Source organism: Mustela putorius, unplaced genomic scaffold (assembly GCF_011764305.1).
Source record: "Mustela putorius furo isolate JIRA1106 unplaced genomic scaffold, ASM1176430v1.1 tig00000179_pilon_pilon_pilon, whole genome shotgun sequence".
In the NCBI taxonomy this organism is placed as follows: Eukaryota; Metazoa; Chordata; class Mammalia; order Carnivora; family Mustelidae; genus Mustela; species Mustela putorius.
Window position 1 is genome coordinate 8,429,375 of NW_025421305.1, and position 20,881 is coordinate 8,450,255.

At 47.1% G+C, this 20,881-nt stretch overlaps 1 protein-coding gene and 1 long non-coding RNA gene across 3 annotated transcripts in view; one reads left to right on the top strand and one right to left on the bottom strand.

Annotated features, from left to right (window-relative positions):
- Positions 1–9,899: 9,899 nt before the first annotated feature.
- On the top strand, positions 9,900–18,059 carry LOC123391108. Its single transcript, XR_006605724.1, has 3 exons — positions 9,900–14,012; positions 14,732–14,933; positions 15,036–18,059. It is a non-coding gene; the product is annotated as an uncharacterized LOC123391108 (long non-coding RNA).
- VWA8 (von Willebrand factor A domain containing 8) overlaps positions 17,628–20,881 on the bottom strand; it is a 325,814-nt gene continuing 322,560 nt past the window's right edge. For both annotated transcript variants that reach the window (XM_004759284.3, XM_045076623.1), the window contains one exon: positions 17,628–19,040. In XM_004759284.3, coding sequence (XP_004759341.1) covers positions 18,932–19,040 — 109 coding nt within the window. In that variant the 3' untranslated portion in view covers positions 17,628–18,931. The remainder of the gene's footprint in view (positions 19,041–20,881) is intronic.

The following is a 20,881-nucleotide window of genomic DNA, read 5'->3' on the forward strand; positions in this document are numbered from 1 at the left end:
CCTTCGGGGTTACGAGGATGGGACCTAGAAGCGCCCCCCGGGCAGAGAGAGTGAGCAGATGGTGACTCAGGATCAGGATCACAGATGACTCCTGTGATTTAAACTTGCCTACAGTAACCAAGAAACAGGCAGCCCCGGTCTCAGTATCTCAGTACTTGATGTCCCATCCCCTAGGGTCCCCTGCATTTACGCTTCATGTAGAACGGGTGCAGATTTGATTGGAGGGTCTGTCTGTCTTCCTCTCTCTTTTTAAAAATGTTATTTATTTATTTATTTGAGAGAGAGAGAGAGCACGAGAGCATATGAACAGGGGAGAGGGGCAGAGGGAGAGAGAGAAGCAGACTCCTTGCTCAGCAGGGAGCTGGACGTTGGATTTCATCCCTTCGATCCCAGGACCCTGAGATCATGACCTGAGCTGAAGGTGGATACTTAACCAACTGGGCCTCCCAGGTCCCCATGGGCTTATCCCTTTGATGGGGAAGTAGGGCATTACTTAAGAACAGCACAGGGCAGGGGTGGGGTGTGCCTGGGTGGCTCAGTGGGTTAAGTCTCTGCCTTTGGCTCAGGTCATGATCCCAGGGTCCTGGGATGGAGCCCCCCATCAGGTTCTCTGCTCAGCAGGGAGGCTGCTTCCCTTCCTCTCTCTCTGCCTGCCTCTCTGTCTACTTGTGATCTCTCTCTGTCAAATAAATAAATAAATAATCTTAAAAAAAAGAGAGAAAAGAACAGCAGTGTGTGTGTGTGAGGGGGGTGCTTGGGTGGCGCAGTTGGGTAAGCATCTGACTCTTAGTTTCCACCCAGGTCATGATCTCAGGGTCCTGGGATTGAGCCCTGCGTTGTACTCTGTGCTCAGCCTGGAGTCTGCTTGAGATCCTCTCCTTTTCCCTCTGCCCCTCTTTCTCTTGCTGTCTCTCTCTCTAAAATAAATAAAATCTTAAAAAAAAAAAAAAAAAAGAACAGCACTGGGGACTTTTTCAGTTATCTATGTCTCTGTAACCAATCTCCTCCAAACTTAGTGGCTTAAAACAGCAAGCATCTTCTTGCTTCAGTCTCAGTGGGGCAGTTCTTGGGCTGGTCTCCCATATGGCTGTAGTTGGGTGATGCTAGGGCTGATGCCACCCGGAGTCTCTGTGGGCCTGAGGACAGCTGGCCTCTCCTTGTCACCTCAAGGCATCTGCTTCCCATATGGCCTCTTCATGACGTCTCCACGGGGCCTCTCTGGCAGAGGAATGGGCTTTCTACATGGAGGTCCAGGTCTCCCCAAAGTGCCACTGCAGAAGCCTTTTCAGGGCTTAGCAAGGGACTGGCCCAGCTTCGTTTCTACCACCTTCTGATGCTTATGGAGTCTGGGGCCAACTCAGGCTCCAGCGAAGGGAAATGAACTCCAGCTCCGGGCAAGGAAATGACAAAGAATGGCGGCCATCTTTAGTCCACCACAGGGAACCTATTTGGAGTCTGCTTGGAAGGACAGAGCTGCAGTCATATTATGTAGGGCCACCTTGTAAAGGGGGCAGTCCCAGCTTTCCTGTCCCTTGCTCCTTCCCCATTTTGTCTCTGACTTGGGCAGGCATGGGGATGATGCTTCTCTAGACCTCACATCATCATCTGTCAAAGGGTGTCACAATGATCTGTCTCTGGGGCCAGTCCTGGGCCAACCATTTCACTGTGTACTGGTCTTGAAAGTCATTCACCCAGCCTGACTCTGAAGCCTGATCTGTCCCTCCATTCTGGGGGCCTCCTCCACAAGGTCAGGCTTTGGCCACATCCTGGCCTATCCTAGCCTGTTTGGGCTGCTATAACAAAAATGCCATTGACTGGGAGCTTGGATGAAAATCATGTACTTCCCTTAGTTCTGGAGGCTGGCAAGTCCAAGCTCAAGGCCAGCAGAGCCTGTGTCTGGCAAGTTCCTGCCTTCCAGTTCACTGGTGTCTGTCATCTTGCTGTGTCCTCACATGGCAGGAGTAAAGGAGCTCTCTGGGATCTCTGGGATCTCTTTCTTTCTTTCTTTTTTTTAAGATTTTATTTATTTATTTGACAGAGAGAAATTACATCTAGGCAGAGAGGCAGGCAGAGAGAGAGAGGAGGAAGCAGGCTCCCTGCTGAGCAGGGAGCCCGATGTGGGACTCGATCCCAGGACTCTGGGATCATGACCTGAGCTGAAGGCAGCGGCTTAACCCACTGAGCCACCCAGGTGCTCCTGAGATCTCTTTCTAAGGGCACCAATCACCCAATCACCTCCCAAAGGTCCTACCTCCAAATGCCATCACACTGGGGATAGCCTTTCAACATAGGAATTTTGGGGGAACAAAAACATTTAGCCTATAACCTGGTTCTCTCATTCTCCTCCTTCTGGACCCACAGAAAGAAGGTCTTTGGGGATGTGGGAATGAGACCCTGACTCAGCTGTAACTGCATCTTTCAAATTATGGGTCCAGTGGGCAGCTGAGGGGAGCCTGGGGGAGAGATGATAACAGAACGCCTTCACATGTTAGCATCTGCTTAATCTTCCCAAGAGCCTGAAGTTGAGAAGTTAGTATTGACCTTAAGAGTCTCCAAGTGGGGGGGGGGGGGAGCGCCTGGGTGGCTCAGTGGTTTGGGCTGCTGCCTTCGGCTCGGGTCATGATCTCAGGGTCCTGGGATCGAGCCCCGCATTGGGCTCCCTGCTCCGCAGGAAGCCTGCTTCCCTCTCTCTCTCTCTGCCTGCCTCTCTGCCTACTTGTGATCTCTGTCTGTCAAATAAATAAATAAAATCTTAAAAAAAAAAAAAAAAGAGTCTCCAAGTGGTCATGGTGGAGTCAAGGGTCAAGGCCAGGTTGCCAGGCCACTGCACCCAATCTCCCCCCATAGCCCCAGTCACAGTCCCCATGGCCTGCCTTTGGGTGGGCGGGGAGGTGAGCGTAGAGGGCATCGGCCCTGCTGTCATGCCCAGACTCTTTCGGGATTCCCTTTCCTTAGTTACAAAGAGCCTTCTCTTTGGTTTGCTACCTGGGACAGATGTTCTCAATTTTCAAGGAGCAAATGTTTCTCGTTTCATTTTACCTTAATCAGATTACCTGGGTTCTGTCCACAAAGTGTCTGGGGAGCTGGATAAATGGCAGGGGGTCCCAGCCACCCGCAGATCTGGAGGGGAGAGTGTGTGCCATGAATGGCTTCTCTGTCTGCTAGCCGTGGACCGGCTGACCCAGGGGCTTCACCAGGGGAGCAGAGAGGAGCAGGTTGCTGCGGCTCCTGGGCCTGTAATTGAGATTTGACCTGTTTCCAAGTCCATATGCCTTGAAGGAATCCTTCATTCTCTCACTCTTCTGTGGTTCTTGGCCACCACCCCCATCTGTCCCAGTGCCTAGGTGGAAAATGAACACTCTAACACCGCGGGCTCAGGCCCACGCTCTCTCCCTTCTCTGCCACATTCCACACACAGTTGGGGTCTGCCGGGAGACACTCCCGGGTAGAGTGTGACTGAATAGTGTTTTTTTTTTTTTTTTTAAAGATTTTATTTGTTTATTTGACAGACAGATCACAGGTAGGCAGAGAGAGCAGAAGGGAAGCAGGCTCCCCGCTGAGCAGAGCCTGACTCGGGGCTGGATCCCAGGACACCGGGACCGTGACCTGAGCCAAAGGCAGAGACTTTAACGCACTGAGCCACCCAGGCGCCCCCTGGATAGTGTTTTTTAAAAAGTCTTTGAAATACACTCATATTCAAAGCAGGACTGGAGGTGGAGGCGTGGAGTGAGCTCAGGTAGACTTGCAATGCGTTCTTGGAGAGAGCCATTTGCTTTCAATTCTGAGCAAAAGAAACCTCGGCAGCCCTTGTGTGGTTCCGCTGACTTTACAGGGACGGGGTGTTTCCGCGTCCGGCATCCTCATTTAGCCCCTTGCTAATCACAACTGGAATCAGCAAACACCAGGAGGTACCAAGCTCTTTTTGAGCTCTTTTTGATTCAAGGTCATGGCTCCCAACCTTGGCTGAATGTTAGAATCTTCTGGGAATCTGCAAAACACGGAAGCCAGACTCCCTCCCATAGAGATTCTGAGGAACTGGGTGCCAGCTGGATGAGGGCGCCCCACGTGATGCCGGCGTGCGGACGAGGTGGCAAGCTCCCACTCCAATGTCCTTGCCTTCTCCTTTGCCAGCCCTGCTTGAGCCTGTCCATGCCTCGGCTTGGGAGCTGCTCATGTGGGTGTCCATGGCATTGCCTCTCGTCAACCCCTGGGACCTGGTCAGACTCTGTGGGTTCCCAGTGTATTCACACGGCGTGACCCGCAGAAAGAGGATCTTAGCTGGAGATGTCCAAAGTGCCTTCGGTCCACAACTGCGGAGAGTCAAAGGACACAACTTGCAGGTGTCTGTAGATGGCTAGGGAAGCCACCGCAGAAGGCCTGTCACAGTGCAGAAGGTCTCTGTGCTGTTAGTGGAGGAGGCCTTGGAGGTGGAAGGTGCAGGGGAAGGCTCACCCTTTCTTCTTTACCTGCTTGGCTTCCTCAACCCAGTAAATGGTAGCTTTATGCTTTCAGTTTCACGGGCCAAACGCCTCGGACTCATCTTCGATTCCTGGCCTCCTCTCACATTCCACATCTAATCCATCAGCAAATCCCATTGGCTCCACCTTCAGAATATCTTCAGATTTTGACCACTCCTCACCAACTCCACTGCTCACCCAGGTCCCTGCACCAAGTTGCCATGGTGCAGCAAGCTCTTCACCTGGTCCCTCTGGTTTCTACCTGGACCGTCTATGGTCTATTCTCAATATGGCAGCCCAAGGGCTCCTTTCAAAATACAGTTCAGAGTATGTCACTATTGTGCTCAGAATGCTCCATTGGCTTCCAGACTTACATCCTGTAACATCCAAAATTCTTTCCATGATCTGTAAGGCCCAGCATAGTGTGGGGCCCGATATCTCTTTGGCCTCATTGTCTGACACTCTCCCCTTGCTCACGCCAACCCAGACATACCCATCTCCTTGCTGTTCTTTTGGCTTGTGAAATCTGCTTCCACCTCAGGGCCTTTGTACATGCTATTCTCTCTGGCTGGAATGCTCTTATCTTTGATATTTGTGCAGCCCAGGTCCTTACTTCTTTCCAGTTTCTTCTCAGTTGTCGTCTTATCAGACTCAGGCTTCCCTGAGTACCTTATTTGAAATAATGCTCCCCAACCCAACCCTAACCTTCTTTTATTTGTATTCTCAGAGCTTATTACTACCTGCATATTTTCTGTTTATTTTTGGCCTTGCCACCAGATTGTAAGTTCCATAGAGCAAGTCCATTGTTGTAACCCAGACCAGGATATTGCCTGAAACAGCAGGTTCTTAGCAAATATTTGTTGGATGGGTGAATAAATGATGAGGTGAAGTGGTAGCAAAGAAGATTCTTGGGAAATCCTCCTCTCAGGAGGTCCTGTGACTAGGCTTTGAAGGGTGGAGGGGCGGGCAGGTGGTTGATGGTGTGGGAAGGTGTTTCCAGCCAAGGGGCGGATAGACACGGTCCATCCTGAGCTTTGCCAGACTTCGGGGCAGGGCATGGATGGAGTATCTGGAGAGGAGGCTGGAGGAACCCTGGGTTGTCCAGGGGCTCAGTGCCTTGTTACCTAACTACCCTGCCGGGCTGCCATGATACGGGGATGATGGGAGTGTGCCCACTGGCCCGTACAGCCCGGAAAAGGCGCTGCACAAAGTCAAGGTTGACTGTCATTACTTAGCTGCTGTTCCTGGTTGATACAACAGACCACATAATCCCCAAGTTTAGTCTTCTTAGAATCATTCACGAACTACAAATGTCTCCCTCCCCAGGGCTGGCCTGAGGTGAAGGTGGGGGGCTGGGGTGGTTGGAGAAGAGCAGGGTTTTTCTGCCTCCTCCAAGTTGCTGTGGCACAAGTCATCTGTGGCTATGTTTGGGCTTGGGACCCATGACCAGAACTGGGTTAGACCCTTGGTTCCCTGGAGATGTGGCCTTTGGGGAATCAGCACCTCACCAGCCAGCAGAAATCAGACAGCTGAGGGAGCAGAGCCTGGGAAAAGTAAGCTCCAACACGGAGGTGGGAAGAAAGGAGGCGGTTTGGTTTAGGAGGAATGGAATGGAAGCCCAGATGGGGCTGGCCAGAGGGCTCCTTAGGTGTAAAGTGAGTCATTAGAGGATTGCACTGTGTGTTTGAGAGCAAGGTTAGGGAGCACCAGCACGTTCCCTGCCAGTTCCTCTTTCCCTGGTGATAATGACTTTATGGGATAACTACTAGCACCAGGCAGTTTTAGGAAAATTACACATTACCTTATTAATCATCCCCCACGAATGGTGGAAAGATAATAATATAGTTGAGGAAATGGAGGTATGAGAAACTTCTCAAGGTGGGTAATGTGAATGAAAATGGTGGGGTCAGGACCTGAAAATCTTCCCCTCCATAAAACCAATGAGAATACTGGCAATCAATCAATCAATCAGTCCAAACATACATACATACATACATAGGTCAGAATCAACTGTTTCAAAATTCTACGAAATAACCAAAGACTGCAAAAATCGAGAGCATATATTTAAGAAAAGTGGCAGAATCTTAGTAAGAATGGTGAGCTTCGTGGTGTGTTGACTTGCTCTATCACAGCTAGTAAACAAGTTTGGCGAGAGACAAGCTTAATATACAAAATTCAGTTATATTTCTTTTCTTTCCTTCCTTCCTTCCTTTTTTTTTTAAAAGATAGATTTATTTATTTGACAGAGAGAGAGAGAAAGAGAGAGTGAGCACAATCAGGGGGAGCAGCAGAGGGAGAGGGAGAAGCAGGGAGCTGAGCAGGGAGCCCGATGTGGGACTCGATCCCAGGACCCTGGGATCACGACCTCAACCGAAGGCAGACACTTAACTGACTGAGCCATCCAGGCATCCTCATTTGTATTTCTATACCTGAGCAATGACCACTATGAAAAATGAAATGAGGAAAATAATCTCATGTACAAAAGCATTGAAAAGAACAAAATACTTAGAAATAAATACACACACACATACATACTTAGGAGCAAAAATGAAAGAAGTGCTAGCATTATACACTTGAAAACTATAAAATATTGTTGAGTGAAATTAAAGAGGTCCTCAAGAAATAGAAACCCGGGGCGCTGGGTGGCTCAGTGGGTTAAGCCTCTGCCTTCGGCTCCAGTCATGATCCCAGGGTCCTGGGATCGAGCCCCACATCTGGCTCTCTGCTCAGCAGGGAGCCTGCTTCTCCCCCTCTCTCTGTGCCTGCCTCTCTGCCTACTTTTGATCTCTGTCTGTCTAATAAATAAATAAAATCTTAAAAAAAAAATAGAAACTCATCTTGTGTTCACGGATTGGACAACTTGATATGGTTAGATGGCAATACTCCCCAAAGTGATCAGGAGAGTCAATACAATCCCTATTAAAATCCCAGCTGGCTTTTTTTTTTTTTTAAATGACAAGCTGATTCTAAAATTCATACGGAAACATAAAGGACCTAAGACAGCAAAAATAATCTTGAAAAAGAACAAAGTTGGAAGATTCATATTTTTCAAATTCAAAACTTACTGCAAAACTCTATCAGACAAGAGTTCATGGTAGTAACATAGGGATAATCATATAGATCATTAGAATAGAATTAATAGTCCGGGAATAAACCCATATGTTTACGGTCACTGACTTTTTGACAAGGATGCTAAGATGACTCAATTGAGAAAGAACTGTCTCTTCAACAAGTCGTGCTGGGAAAACTGGACATCCGATTGCAGATGAGATGTCATACCTTCATCTCACACTAAAATTACCTCAAACAGGATCAAAGGTGCGAGCTTAAACTGTTAAACTCTTAGAAGAAGATGAAAGCATAAATTTTCATGACTTTGGATTAGGCAATTTTTTTTTAAAGATTTAAAAATCTTTATTATTTACTTACTTATTTATTTTTTTAAAGGATTATTTATTTATTTATTTATTTGACAGAGAGAGAAATCACAAGTAGGCGGAAGTAGGCAGAGAGGCAGGCAGAGAGAGAGGGAGAAGCAGGCTCCCTGCCAGAGAGCCTGATGTGGGGCTCAATCCCAGGACCCTGGGATCATGACTGGAGTGGAAGATAGAGGATTAACCCACTGAGCCACCCAGGTGCCCCTAAATTTTTATTTTTAAATAATCTCCATACCCAACATGAGGTTTGAATTTATAACCTTGAGATCAAGAGTTGTGTGCCAGACCTGCTGAGCTAGCCAGGCAGCCCAGCAATTTTTTTTTTAGCTATAACACCCAAGGCATGAGCAACCAAAGGAAAAACGGACATATTGGACTTCATTGAAATTAAAAACCTTTGTGCTTTGGAGGGCATTGGTTGAGAAAATGAAGGCAACCCCCAGAATGGGGGAAATAATTACCAATCATATATCTGATAGTGGTCTAATATCCAAAATCCATAAAGAATTCCTACAGCTCAGCAACGCACAGACAAATAGGCAATTAAAAAAAATGGGCAAAGGATTCAAATAGACATTTCTCCAAATAAGATATACAAATAGCTTATAAGCACATGAAAAGATGCTCAATATAATTAGTCATTAGGAAAATGCAAATCCTACCACAATGAGATGCCATTTTACATTCGCTAACATCGCTGTAACAAAAAAGATGGAAAATAGCAAGTGTGTGGAGCAGTTGGAGTCCTCATATTGCTGGTGATAATTTAATGGTCTAGCCATTTTGGAAAATAGTTGGCCCACTCCTCGAAAAGGTAAACACAGAGTTACAATATGACCTAGCAATTCCACTCCTAGAGAACTGAAAACATACGTCCCCTCAAAAGCTTGTATGTGAAAGAGCAGCATTATTCATATCAGACAAAAAGTGGAAACAGCCAAAATATCTGTCAGCTTATAAATGACAGTTTATAAAAACAGAATGCAGTGTGTTGCTACAACTAAATATTATTTGGCCATAAAAAAAAAGAGTGAAGTAGTGATCTATGGTATAAGGATGAATCCCGAAAATATGGTAAATGAAAGAAACAAAAAAAGGTCCCATGTTATATGAATCCATTTATATGAAATATCCAGCACAGACAAATCCATTGAGATGGAAAGTAGATTGAAGTTGCCAGACGTTGGGGAGCAGCAATGGACAATGACTACTAGTGAGCATGAGATTTCTGCCCGGGGTGATGAGAATATTCTGGAATTAGATGGTGATGATATTTGGACAACTTTCTGAACATACTTCAAACCACTGAACCGTGTGCTTCTCAAAGGGTGAATTTTATGGTATATGAATTGTATTTCAAAAAAACAATGTTTAGAAAACTTCCTATGACAGAAGACTAGTTAGTATGAAAGTCATGATTTGAGTCCAGTGCCCAGTGAGCTTAAGGACATTTGTTGCCAAGTCCTTTGTACCTCGCTAAGCAGCATGTGGTCCCTTGGAGCTGACTTAGTTACCCATAGAAAAATGGTTTCTGTTGGGTGTCACTGTGTCTCCTGGGCACAGCTGTCTGGATGTCTGCTTGTCACCAGTGGCTGACCTGGACACAAATTTACATTCAATACCAGGCAGCATCCTTGCCCCTCCCACTACTAAGATTGTGTTACAGGGTCAAGCTTGGGTGTCTGATTTGCTCTTCTCTTGGGATGACATCTCCCCGTGGCTCCTCATCTCTTATGTAAACGGATTAGGGGTAAATCTACGCTCTCAGTCTAGCAGATGCGACGGAATTCCTGCTTAGGCTGAAGCTGGTACTAATCTCCTTTCCTTGAGGTATTTTATTTTATTTTTTAAATGATTTTATTTATTTATTTGACAGAGAGTGGGATAGCCAGAGAGGGAACACAAGCAGGGGGAGTGGGAGCAGGAGAAGCGGGCTCTCCACTGAGCGGGGAGCCCGATGTGGGGCTCCATCCCAGGACCCTGGGATCATGACCTGAGACAAAGGCAGGCGTTTAACCCACTGAGCCACCCAGGCACCGCTCCTTGACACATTTTAAATAGGTAACATTTCTCCTCTTCAACCCATCCGCCACCTCATCCAGCCAGGCATCCAGACATCCAGTTTGAACAATCCATGTTGTGCGAGGCTCTTTGCAAAGCTACCCGCTGAAGCGGTTTTGTCTGGGTTTGGGAACATGGGCCAACTGATTTTTTTTTTTTTTAAGTCTTCTAGAGATTTAGGAGTTAGGGAGACAGAGTCTAAGGAGGGTTGTGTGTAGGGTTGAAGTCGTTGGCAGTCATGGTGATCAGCCAGGGGTCTCAGGCAGCCTCACAAAGGTAGAAATGATTCTGATCCTCCTGCTAATTTCTTTTTCTTTTCTTCTTTTTGTTCCATCCTTCCTTCCTTCCTGCCTTCCTCCCTTTCTCCCTTCCTGCCTTCCTTCCTTCTCTCTTTCCCTTCTCTTTCCTTTCCCACAGAGCAAGCCATTTTCAACAAAAGGGCTTGCAAATGTACAAGCTCCTCCCTGAGGCCTCCTTCTGCATGGCACAGACCTTTCATCCCCAACCCAACTTGTAATCTTGGGTAAAAGAAGGTTCTCCACTCATCTTCAAAGAGGAAAAAAAAAAAAAAAAGCAAAGCAAAACAAAACAGCCACATCATGAAGTCGCTCCATGTAATGAGGCTTGCTCTGTGGAGCTGTCATTACTCTGGGCTCCGGGAGGGTCTGGACTGCCCACTGGCCTCCCACCTCGCCCTGGCCAGTCAGGGCTGGAGTCAGCAGCCGGACTGCCCAGAAGGCCACCCTGGAGCCTTGGAGGAGAGGCTGTTTTTTGGGCCTCACTTAGAAATTCCTGGCTGGTCAGTGGCAGCCAAAAACAGGAGAACATTCCTGTCAGGCCTGTCACCTCACCTTGGTACATTCTGAATTTACGCTTTTGCTCAAATCACTCTTACCCCTACCTTCCTCCGGGACTCCCTGACCAGTGCTCTTGGCTCACAGAACCTTGCTCATCCTTGAGAGCCAGTGTAAGTTCTTCTTCCCAGGACCAGGGAGCCTCCGCATCCCACAACTCTTCATTCGACAACAGTTTATCGAGCCCCTTCCCAGGGCCCGGCTAAAGACGGGCAAGCCTGGAAGCCTGCCCTTGCCCGCACTGAGGAAGGGGCCGGCGTGCTGAGTGCCCAGAGCTACTCCCGCTGACCTTCACGGTGCCCGAGGCGCTCCCCTCTCCCTCAGTCAGCCAGTCGGCCTCTTCTTTGCTCTCTCAGGGTAGACCGGTGGTCTTTGCTTTTGAAACAAAATGGGAATAGGATGAGTCCCATGAAGTCGTTGTGAGGACTTAATGAGTTTGTTTAGGCAAAGTGCTTAGAAATGCCTGGCATGTGGGAAATGCGAGATAACAGCTGGTATTATTTTGTGTTATAATAATAATGATGATAATATTTTATTATTCTCCCTGCATATGACAGAACATGGCGGCTCAGGCTTAGTTTTCCAAGACTCCTCAGTCACCCTCCCAGAAGGGACCAGTTAAAGGCACCGATTCTGTCAAGGGCTCTCTGAATGCTTAGCGGGGTCAGGCGTTCTCCCCAGGTTTGAAGAAGGGGCACAGGCCGGGGAGACATCCAGATGGACTCCGCTTATAGTCTTGACTTTGACAGCAGTTCTGGCGCTAACAGCCTCCTGCAGGGAAAGCCGTGGTTGCAGGACACATGGCTTGGGCCACTCCTAAGAAAGGCCATTGTCCCTCACCCAAGGCGGGCTGTAGTGAAGCCTGAGAAACGAGGTTCTGACCACGGGACAAACTGCAGCCATGTCTGCAAACAGAGCGCTCGGGCTCTGTCTGTCCTGGAGGGACGAAAGCCCTGGAGCTGAGTGGCCTCCCGCCTGCCCCAGGAACCCCACCCTTCAGCCAGTGTCTTTCTTTCTTTGGTCCCCACTACATTCACCCTGATGGAGCGGCTGCCCTGCACTCCGCATCCATTCTGAGGTGTCTGACCAGGCCAAAGGATGTCCTAACTGCCAGCCAAAATTGGTCAGAGTCCCTCACCTCCCAAGGGGTCACTTCCCTCTTGGGGACACGCCTGAACTGGCTGGCACTTTCTGCTTATGAGATGCCTTTCTTATTTGATTTCAGTCTTCGTAAACCCTGAGACATCAGGTGATTCTCCTCATCTCAGAGGCGAGAAGACAGCCATCTGAGAGGTTGGAAGCACGCCTGAAGTCACGCGGCTTGTGAGCAGGGGCCGCCAGGCTTCCGCCCTGACTCTGCAGCCGGCATCATGCAGAGGGGCGTTTGGAGGTTCTCGGGTGCATCTGACTATGGAAACCAGGGAGGCCTTCTCATCACAGACGCCGGCTTCTGTCTGTCTTCTGCTCATCCCTTGGCTCATGTGAGTTAGGTGCTATTCTCATGATGCCAGCTGTGTGGCTTTGCAATCGGACCTTGTTGGGAGAGTCTGATTTAATGATGCTCAAGTGACAGGACCAGTGAGACAGTCACAGGGCGGAGCTGATGTGGTTTTCAGAGAGAAGCTGATGTCATGGTTTTTATAAGCAGCTAGGGAATGGCAAGTCATGAAGAGAGGGGGCCATCAGCGGGCTCAGGAAACGCAAAGCTGGCTCTCTTTAATGTGCGATGACGGATGGGAATGAGCTGTACGGTGGCGACCATTTCACAAGATCTACATATATTGAATCAGTATGTCATACACCTGAAACTAATATAATGTCATATGTCCATTATACCTTAATTAAAAAAAAACCCAAACTGGTTCTCTTTGGAAAGGGAGAAAAGAGAACCAACTCAAAGGGAAACAAAGAAAATTTTTTAAGAAGCCACACTCATTTTTCAAAGGTCTTTGATTTTTTAATGCTAGTAATATGTGAGTGTTTTTAGGAACTGTTATAAAAACAGCTTCTTCCTAAAGTCGGAATTACAGATGCTTCTACAGACTTCTTTAGATGCTTCCTAGAGGTAACCTTAATACTCCCATCGTACAGGAGGAACATTCTGGGTTTAAGAGGCTCCTGCTGATCTCATTCCAGTCCTCACCAGGATGGAACTCGGGAATTCCACGGCTCCTTCCTCTGGAACCTCCCCATGGCTTGTTCTACCTGCGTCCTATGGAGTGTGGATCAGCCCTACTTCTGCAGGGCAAGAAAGTGGCTTCCAAGCAGGATTGTGGCCTCTCAGGGGTGTAAATTCTCTTTGGAAAAACCCATAGCATAGGGTAAAAGTTCTCTTGGCAAAATGAAAAAAAAAAAAAAAAAAACCCAATTGGTTGGCTTCCCCAGAGATAGGGCCCAGGTATTGTGGGGCAGGGCCCCAAGTTCAAGTTCCTTGTCCTTGCTAGGGAATCAGCTGTGCCTACCTCTGTAACCCAGATGCCAGAAAGGTGGAGCTTCCCTAAGCAGAAGCACAAAATGCAAGTGCGAATCTGGGTGTCTCCAAAAAAGCAGGACGACAGAGAAGCAAGCCACTGCCCTGACAAAGCCTTCTCCGTGCCCTCTCGAGAGGATGGAGAGACCACATATGTAGCCTCAAGCAAGACCGGCACACCTCACCCCACCATGCGCCCGTCTCATGCCTGGATGCTGTGTCCCAGGCCCAAGCTGCAAGCCCCTCACTCCCTTCTGCTTCATGCCTGGTCACAGTCCCTCTCTGGAACCTTCCTCTCAGCTGGGGCCTGGAAGAAAGCGTGTGAATGAAGGAATTCAAACCAAGATGAGCGTGATGGATAGCCTCTCAGGGCTATTTGTATTTTAAAAGAGAAGCCCCTCTCTCTGGGAAATGCAGCTCCAAAGATAGACCTCAGATGTTAGGGGCGAGGAGCCAGGCCAGCTGCGTGGAGCTGTGTTCTAGCCAAGTGACTGACTGTCTGCTCTCAGGCCGTCTTGTGGAACTGCCACAAACTCCCAGCTCTGCAGAGAGCCTTCCCATTTCTTCCAGTCCACACTGAGAGTCAGAGAGAAAAAGAGATTCTGTGGTTTGGGCCCTGCATGCTGAATCGTAGATCTCTGTGCTTGAGCTGGCACTGTATGGACATGCATAGTCTATCAGTGTTGAAAATAGTTGTTCAAAGACATCTGAGGCCCCAAAGGACACTTTTCAGGTAAAAATCCTTTCTTTGTCAACTGCAAAATAAATGTGTGGGTTTCCCAGGCCATGTGTTAGTTAACTAAGTCCCAAACCTTCCCGGGTATGCCTTGTCCTATGCCCTCTTTATTTTTTGTGTGTAATACCCTGGAATCCGAGCGTCCTGGCTGGCATGCTGCAGAAGCCCGTGGGTTCCTCACCAGCCCTGCGCTCTGTGGGAAACCCCTCACCCCACTCCCTAACCCCCCCCAGGAGCCAAGGCCAAGGCTGGTCAACAGGCTGCTTCCCCAGTGCCGTTACTTGCTTTCCACTGGGCCTGCACGGGCCCCTTTCTGGGCCAGTGTTTTCGGGGCTGAATTTTACATGGGCCAGAAAATATTTGGTAAGAGGAAATGGACCTACTAGCTTTGCTAAGACTCAGTCCATTCCTGGAGCCCCAAGGATTAAAAATAAAAAAGTCTTAATTAGTGTGGGAATGAAGAAATGTTCAGTCTTGTTAAATTAGCATCAGGATTTATTAATATAAATATATTGCACTTAAAAACCCAACTTTAATGTCCTGAATAAACATACTTTTTTTTCTTCAACTAATAAGGCCTCACGTATGGCATCATGAGACCAATTACACAGAGGAGTCCTGACAGGCTCATTATTTGCTTGCACCATTCTGGCCAGCATGAAGGGACAGACCTGCTCTGGGATGTTTGGACTGACATCTCCCCCTTCCCTTTCCAGGTCAAACTTGGCCAGTGATTCTAAGGCTTCAGAGTTCCCTGGGATTTTAAGAAATCCCGATATTATCCTGAAACTCTTCTGGGCTTACACCCACCATCTCCAGAGTTAGAGTTGATCGGCAAACACGGATTGCTTTTTCAGGGAAAGAGCGGGCAGCCCCAAAGCTCTTTGACAAAGCCAGTGAGAAGAGAGGAGACTTGAGGTAAGCCTGGCGCCCACCTGGGGGAGAGGACCATGCCTGGGGGGTGGGCGAAGCCCCGCAGAGCTGATGTGTCACCTGATGAGATTTCTTTGATCCGAACAGGACGTTCCCGCCACAGTCTGGATCCGAACCACCTCAGGACAGAGTTCTCTTTTGCTCTGAGTGGCCAAATACCACAAGCGTCACTCGACTTTGAGATTATGTAACGCTGACATTCCAAAGCTGACATGTGGCTGTGAGGACAGACACGGTGGCTGTGAGGACAGACACGGTGTCTGTTCGAAGGTGTCAGCCCCAGACGGGCACTGGTGTCTAAAGAGAGTGTCAAATCATTTTCAGCTGGAGAGGATTGCCTGGCAAAGCATTTTTTTTCCCCCCTCCAGAGATTTTTGTTTACAGGATTTAACAATGAAAAAAGAAAAAAAACCACACACACACACACACACACACACACAATTGCTCATTGTTCGGCTTGCGGCACAAAGGTCAGCTCGGGGCACCCAGTAGTTTTCCAATTTCTGACCCTTTTTGATCCCACGGTGCAGATCAGCAGATAAGGAGTTTTATTTTAAGGCAGCAAAATGCAAAGTAAGAGACAATGGGTAGAAATGTTGTGAATGACTGTCCAACAGAAGTATCTGTCCAGCTGATGGGGGAAAGCCCTGCTTGTCCAAACTGAATGACATTTTTTATAGCTTTTAGAAAGCATATGCTGTCAGGGACACTGTATTGCTGGGGCAATGGGTGTCGGTGCCCAAATCCTCTGTTCGTGGGAGGCAAAAACACACTGACATGATGTGGTTCTTGTAAGATGTGTGATGCACAGTCAACTCAGTGGCTCTGTGAGATCTAGAAGCAGGGACTAGAGTGTTAGAGATAATTTGGTTCAGCTTTTCAAGTTTAAATTCATTTTAAATAGATGAAGCAACTGAGACCCAGAAGTGACAAGTCCAAGTTCACACATCACAGCAGCATCTAGAACTTCCTTTCCACTGACTAATCCTACTTGGAGTTTATAAACTCTTCCACCACAAGATCAAACACTGGAATTCCTTTCCATGACCTAGAGTACTTTTGCCGTAGCAAATCTGCGAAAGGAAAGTAAAGGCAAGGCAATGGTTAAGACCCTTATGATAACACCCTGGCCAGAAAGTGGGAGCAGATTAGGCTCTCCATCGAAGCATTTTAAAAAGCCAGACATGTTACTGGTTGGAAGAATTTTTCTGGAAATGGACATTTTATTTCCTAAGATGAAAAAAAGCAAGGCACAATTTATTAAACACAAAGGGATATGTGACTATTCTTTGATGCAATTCCAGAAAAAAGTTTGTCCAGGCAGGAGTTGTTGGCTTAGCATTTGTGGAATCTCTCTCCTAACTGTGATTGTTGGGCCATAACGGCAACAGGACACACAGGCGACCACCCTGGTATTGCCCCCAGTCCCATACCTCTCTGCTCCCTTCTCGGGGGAGTTTAATTCTGGCTGAGCTGACAGGTGCAGGAAGGAGCCAGGTGGAGGGAGGGTTGAGGCCTCTGGAGCTGGCCGTTCGGGAACACTGACCGGGTTGTCCACGGAGAACTGCTTCTAAATGGCTTTCAAAGCCCTCGGGTTTGTTCAGAGAAAATCCCGCTGGCATTGATGGATCTCTCCTCCTCTGGAAAGAATGAAATGATTCATGCTGAACATGGGATAGGCTCAAGTACTCCGGCTCGGATCCACTCCTGGCTGGAGGTGCCCCATGTGTGATGAGGTCATCTTGCTGGGGCACACAAAAGGTTCTGGGTGGGGGGTGGTGGTGGGGGGGTGGTGGTGGGGTGAGGGGGTTACACACTAGACAGCGGCCATTCATAGCCTTCATTCCTCCTGGTGCTTACGGGTCACAATGAACCTTCTCAGCATTACACGGGCACTACAAGACCGAGCCGGTTCAGAAGCTTTTCAATGGAACCCCCCCTGAGGCTAGCAATGCATTTATTATAATGTCTTGGCCCTAAGAAGGGCCTGGGAACAGCTTGGAGTGGCCTATAATTAAGTACATTTAATAATAAAGGCACAAACTTCTTAGGTATTCCAAGAAGTGAAAATTATACTCTTCTCAGCTCCTCTCTCTCTACTCCCCTCCCCCACCATCTTTCCCTTTTACAAATAAGTCAGGAGTCACATGTTTTTCTTTGTTTGTTTGTTTGTTTGTTTTAAATGATAATTGCAAGGATGTCTGGCCAGTGGGGAAAGGGAAATTGAATTACGTGAGAACATTCTTCCCATGTTTAAAAAAATGGCCTCTGCTAATTCAGGTAGTTAGGGCACAGGCAGGATTTGTTAAAAGGCCATTCCGTTAGGGACTTGCAGATTCCGGGCAAAGCATTTTGGGGCTGTGGCCCTCTCGCAGAGGGGACACCCTCAAGGGGTTCAAGTTGTTGCTTAGCCTAGGAAGGCCCAGTGGGAGGTGTCCCTCCAGCAGTGGCTTCTACCCTCGGTCCCCACGCGCTCCTCTGAGTGCCTGAATGGGTTTACGGAGAGTCCCGGGGAGAGAAGAGAGCTCTCTGAACCGTGGTCAGGCTGCAAGAAAAGGAGCAAAATCTGCAAGAGCTCATCTTCGAGGTGGGAAGAAAGCACGAAGGGGGCTAGCCCAGCCCTGAGCTGCCCCGCCTGACTGTGAGGAAAAGTAAGACGAGCCATGCGAACTCACTGGATGGGACTGCATGGGAATCTGATCGTTTTTATTTCTTTGACAGCTGATAGGGAGTTGGGGTGGAGAAACAAACGGGTGTTTTCTTTCCTCTGACTGACTAAAATGAAATGAGCCTGTACAATTTCATGCTATATAGGCAAATAAGGTAATATTATTAACAAGACTGATTTTTCCAACTTGCGACAAGCAAGTACCCATCCACTGGTGCTCCCCGCCATTTTGCCTGCATCACTGGTGGAGAGGAACTTCTTTTATGGTTGAACAGAGCCTGACTCTGGCTGTAGCATTTGATTGTAAGCAAAATGACATCAGGCCTGTTGATAAATAAAGGTCAGCCTAAGGTAGGCGGAAATAAGGTACACTTGGAAAGAAAAAAGAACGAATCTTGAAAAAAAGGTTTTTTGTGTGTGTGTGTGCGTTTTTTTTTTTTTTTTTTAACAGCTAAAGAAATCTCCAGTTCCCATTAATTCAAACATGCTGCCTTGTTTTTACTCTGCTTTAAGTAAAACCATAAGCGTTTGTTATTTCAAGCATTACGTTTTTGACACCGAAGTATGTGGAACTTGTGAGAAGCACTGGAAGAACAAGAAGATACAGGAAGTTCAAGGCAAGACAGCCTTTAGCATTCCATGATGGCAGCATGGAAATAGGACATTTGCTCTTCATTATTTAAAGAGTCTTTTAAAAAGTCAAATGGGAAAGGAAGCAATGCAGGGATCTTTTGATTCCTTTTGGCTTTGGCCAAGAAAATGGAATTATTGAAAAAAATCTAACCTTTTTTTAAAAGAACTGCTGTTAGGAGGCTTTGCAGTAGGTTAAATACTATAAAAATCATGGAGGAAAAAATAAAATTAATTATTGGACAGGAGCAAGTTGGGTGAGTTTACGCAGACTTTTATCTCAATGGCGGAACATGGCATCAGAAATCACTTCTGTTACCTCAGGTGACCAGTCATTGTGTTAAGGCAAAAGCAAGGAATTCTCTTCCCCTCTGGTTTCTGGATATAAACCAAGCGCCATAGTTCTCAAATTGCCTTTGTTGACTCCTGACCTTTTTTTTTTTTATAAAACTCAGCTCAACTCGCTTTACCCAAGGAACCCATCCCCGGTGGTAGATTTCCATGCACAAGCTCTCCTCCTGCTGCTTTCCTGCATTCTGATTCCTGAGCGAGCCCAGGAAGAGCCGGGAGTGCCAGAGTCCTCCAGGCAACGCGCAGGGTCACAGCTGTCGTCTTTTCTTTGGCGGGCTCTTTATTCCCATCTTATTTTAAGTCCCGGGGTCATCAGGGTGATGAAGGGTCTGCCCTAAACAGTGGACAGCATGGTGGAGGTGAAGATCTGTTGTAAAATCTGGGGGATGTCCTTGGTATCCATGGCAATGAAGGACCGGCCAGCTGGTAAAGTTCTCTGAAGCCTGCCCGGATGGAAAGGGAAAGAAAAATTACCATTGCAAATGGGGGCTCCCCTTCCACTTCCTGCCCCCATAACCACAGCTTCCAAAGGAAGTTTTTACTTTCTAATACCTTGCCCCTGCCTACCACGGAATGGTTTGTCAGCAGGCAATAAAAGGCTTGGAAGGGCCACAGAACAGAGGGAGAGAAGCACACTGAGAGCAGTGAACCAAAAGAAAGCTCTCTTCAGTGAGAAAATCAGTTAATTTGAAAAGAAGTTTCCTTCCTTTTATTACTGTCATTTCCCGGTATTCCCTTGGCAGAACAGAGCCCGAGGGACGAATCTGGGATTAGCTCACCTGGGTCCAGCAAATACGTGGACCTCACCCTGTGCTTCTAAGTGCTTTCCCTGCCTTAGAACTCAGGCCGGGAAAAACGCTGCCCAGCCAAATCCAGGTGGTTCTTTCTTTCCTTCTCTCTCTCTCTTTTTTTTTTGGGGGGGGGGTGGGGCGCTCACATCATGCAGTGTGAAGGGCAATCTGGCTTGCGCAGTTGCAGCTCTGATGACACCAAGGTTATATAGGCTTATGATAATTCTTTTAAATGGCGATTTATCATCTGGAACAAAGGGCCATTTCTGAAAGCAATGAAAGTACAAGACACAGTTCTATCCAAAAGAACGCCTCCTTTCACTGTGCCAACAAAGTTTGGTTTTGGAATGACATTTCATAAAAGTCAACCATCCTGTGTCGTATCATACATTTGGCATGCCTGGGAGACCAGCTAATTCTGCAACATATCTTTTGCCAGTGGATGTTGGACCATTTCCCTAGGAAACCACAAGGGTATTATTGTACTTTCTTAAGTATTCAAACAGGATCTGTTCACTAGAAAGACAAAATAGCTATTTCAGCTCAACCAGTATTTGCTGAACTTGCTGTCTGCTTAATACTGGGCTGGTCCTGAAAGAAATCTGGGTGGAAAAGGCATGGCTTGCATTCGAGAACATCAACATTCCAGAAGATGCTAAAATATAAACCTGAGAAAAATGCAGTCAGTTGTAATAAACTGACAGTAATGACATGAAACTAAGGCAGTTCTTAAGCTTATTCTGCAATCCTGCAGTGGCAAAGGGAAAAGAAAAGATGCCAGCTCTTTGGAAGCTAAAACGTGTCCTAGTCTATACAGCACTCTGTATCTCAGAGTGTGACAGGTAAAAGACAGGAAGAACGAAAAGCTATGTGTTCTGGGCAGGAATGTTATTTTTGGGGGGTGGGGGAGCTCTACTTTCATTTGTGTTTTCTGCTTCATACAACTATTTCAAATGGAGAAAAATCACAAGTTCTTTCTGCTTATAATTCAAAAAGATAAATGTTGGTGTGTTTGAGAAATCAGTGTTTCCAGATCTCTCCTTTCAGTTCATCCACAGTGGCATTTGTTATCTGACCATAAACTTCTCTAGTGAATATTCAACACGTTCAGTGTAGTGTTTTACTATATATTCTTTCTTTTCTAAAATTATTTTTATTAACATAGAATGTATTATTTGCCCCAGGTCTGTGAATCCTCAGGCTTATACATTTCACAGCACTCACCATAGCCCACTTACTCTGTCTTACATTGTCTCCCAGTGCTTCACCTGCCTGTCTCCTCAGTGAGAAGGGACAAATACACATATAAGGGGGGTTATCCAAGATAGATAGATATGTATATATATTCCCCATGCATGTCTACCCATGCATATTTATGTATATGTCTCTCTGTGTCTATATATAGATATATACTATATATATACACATATACACACACACACATTTTCTATATCATTTATATACACATTTTATAGACACACATACATATATAC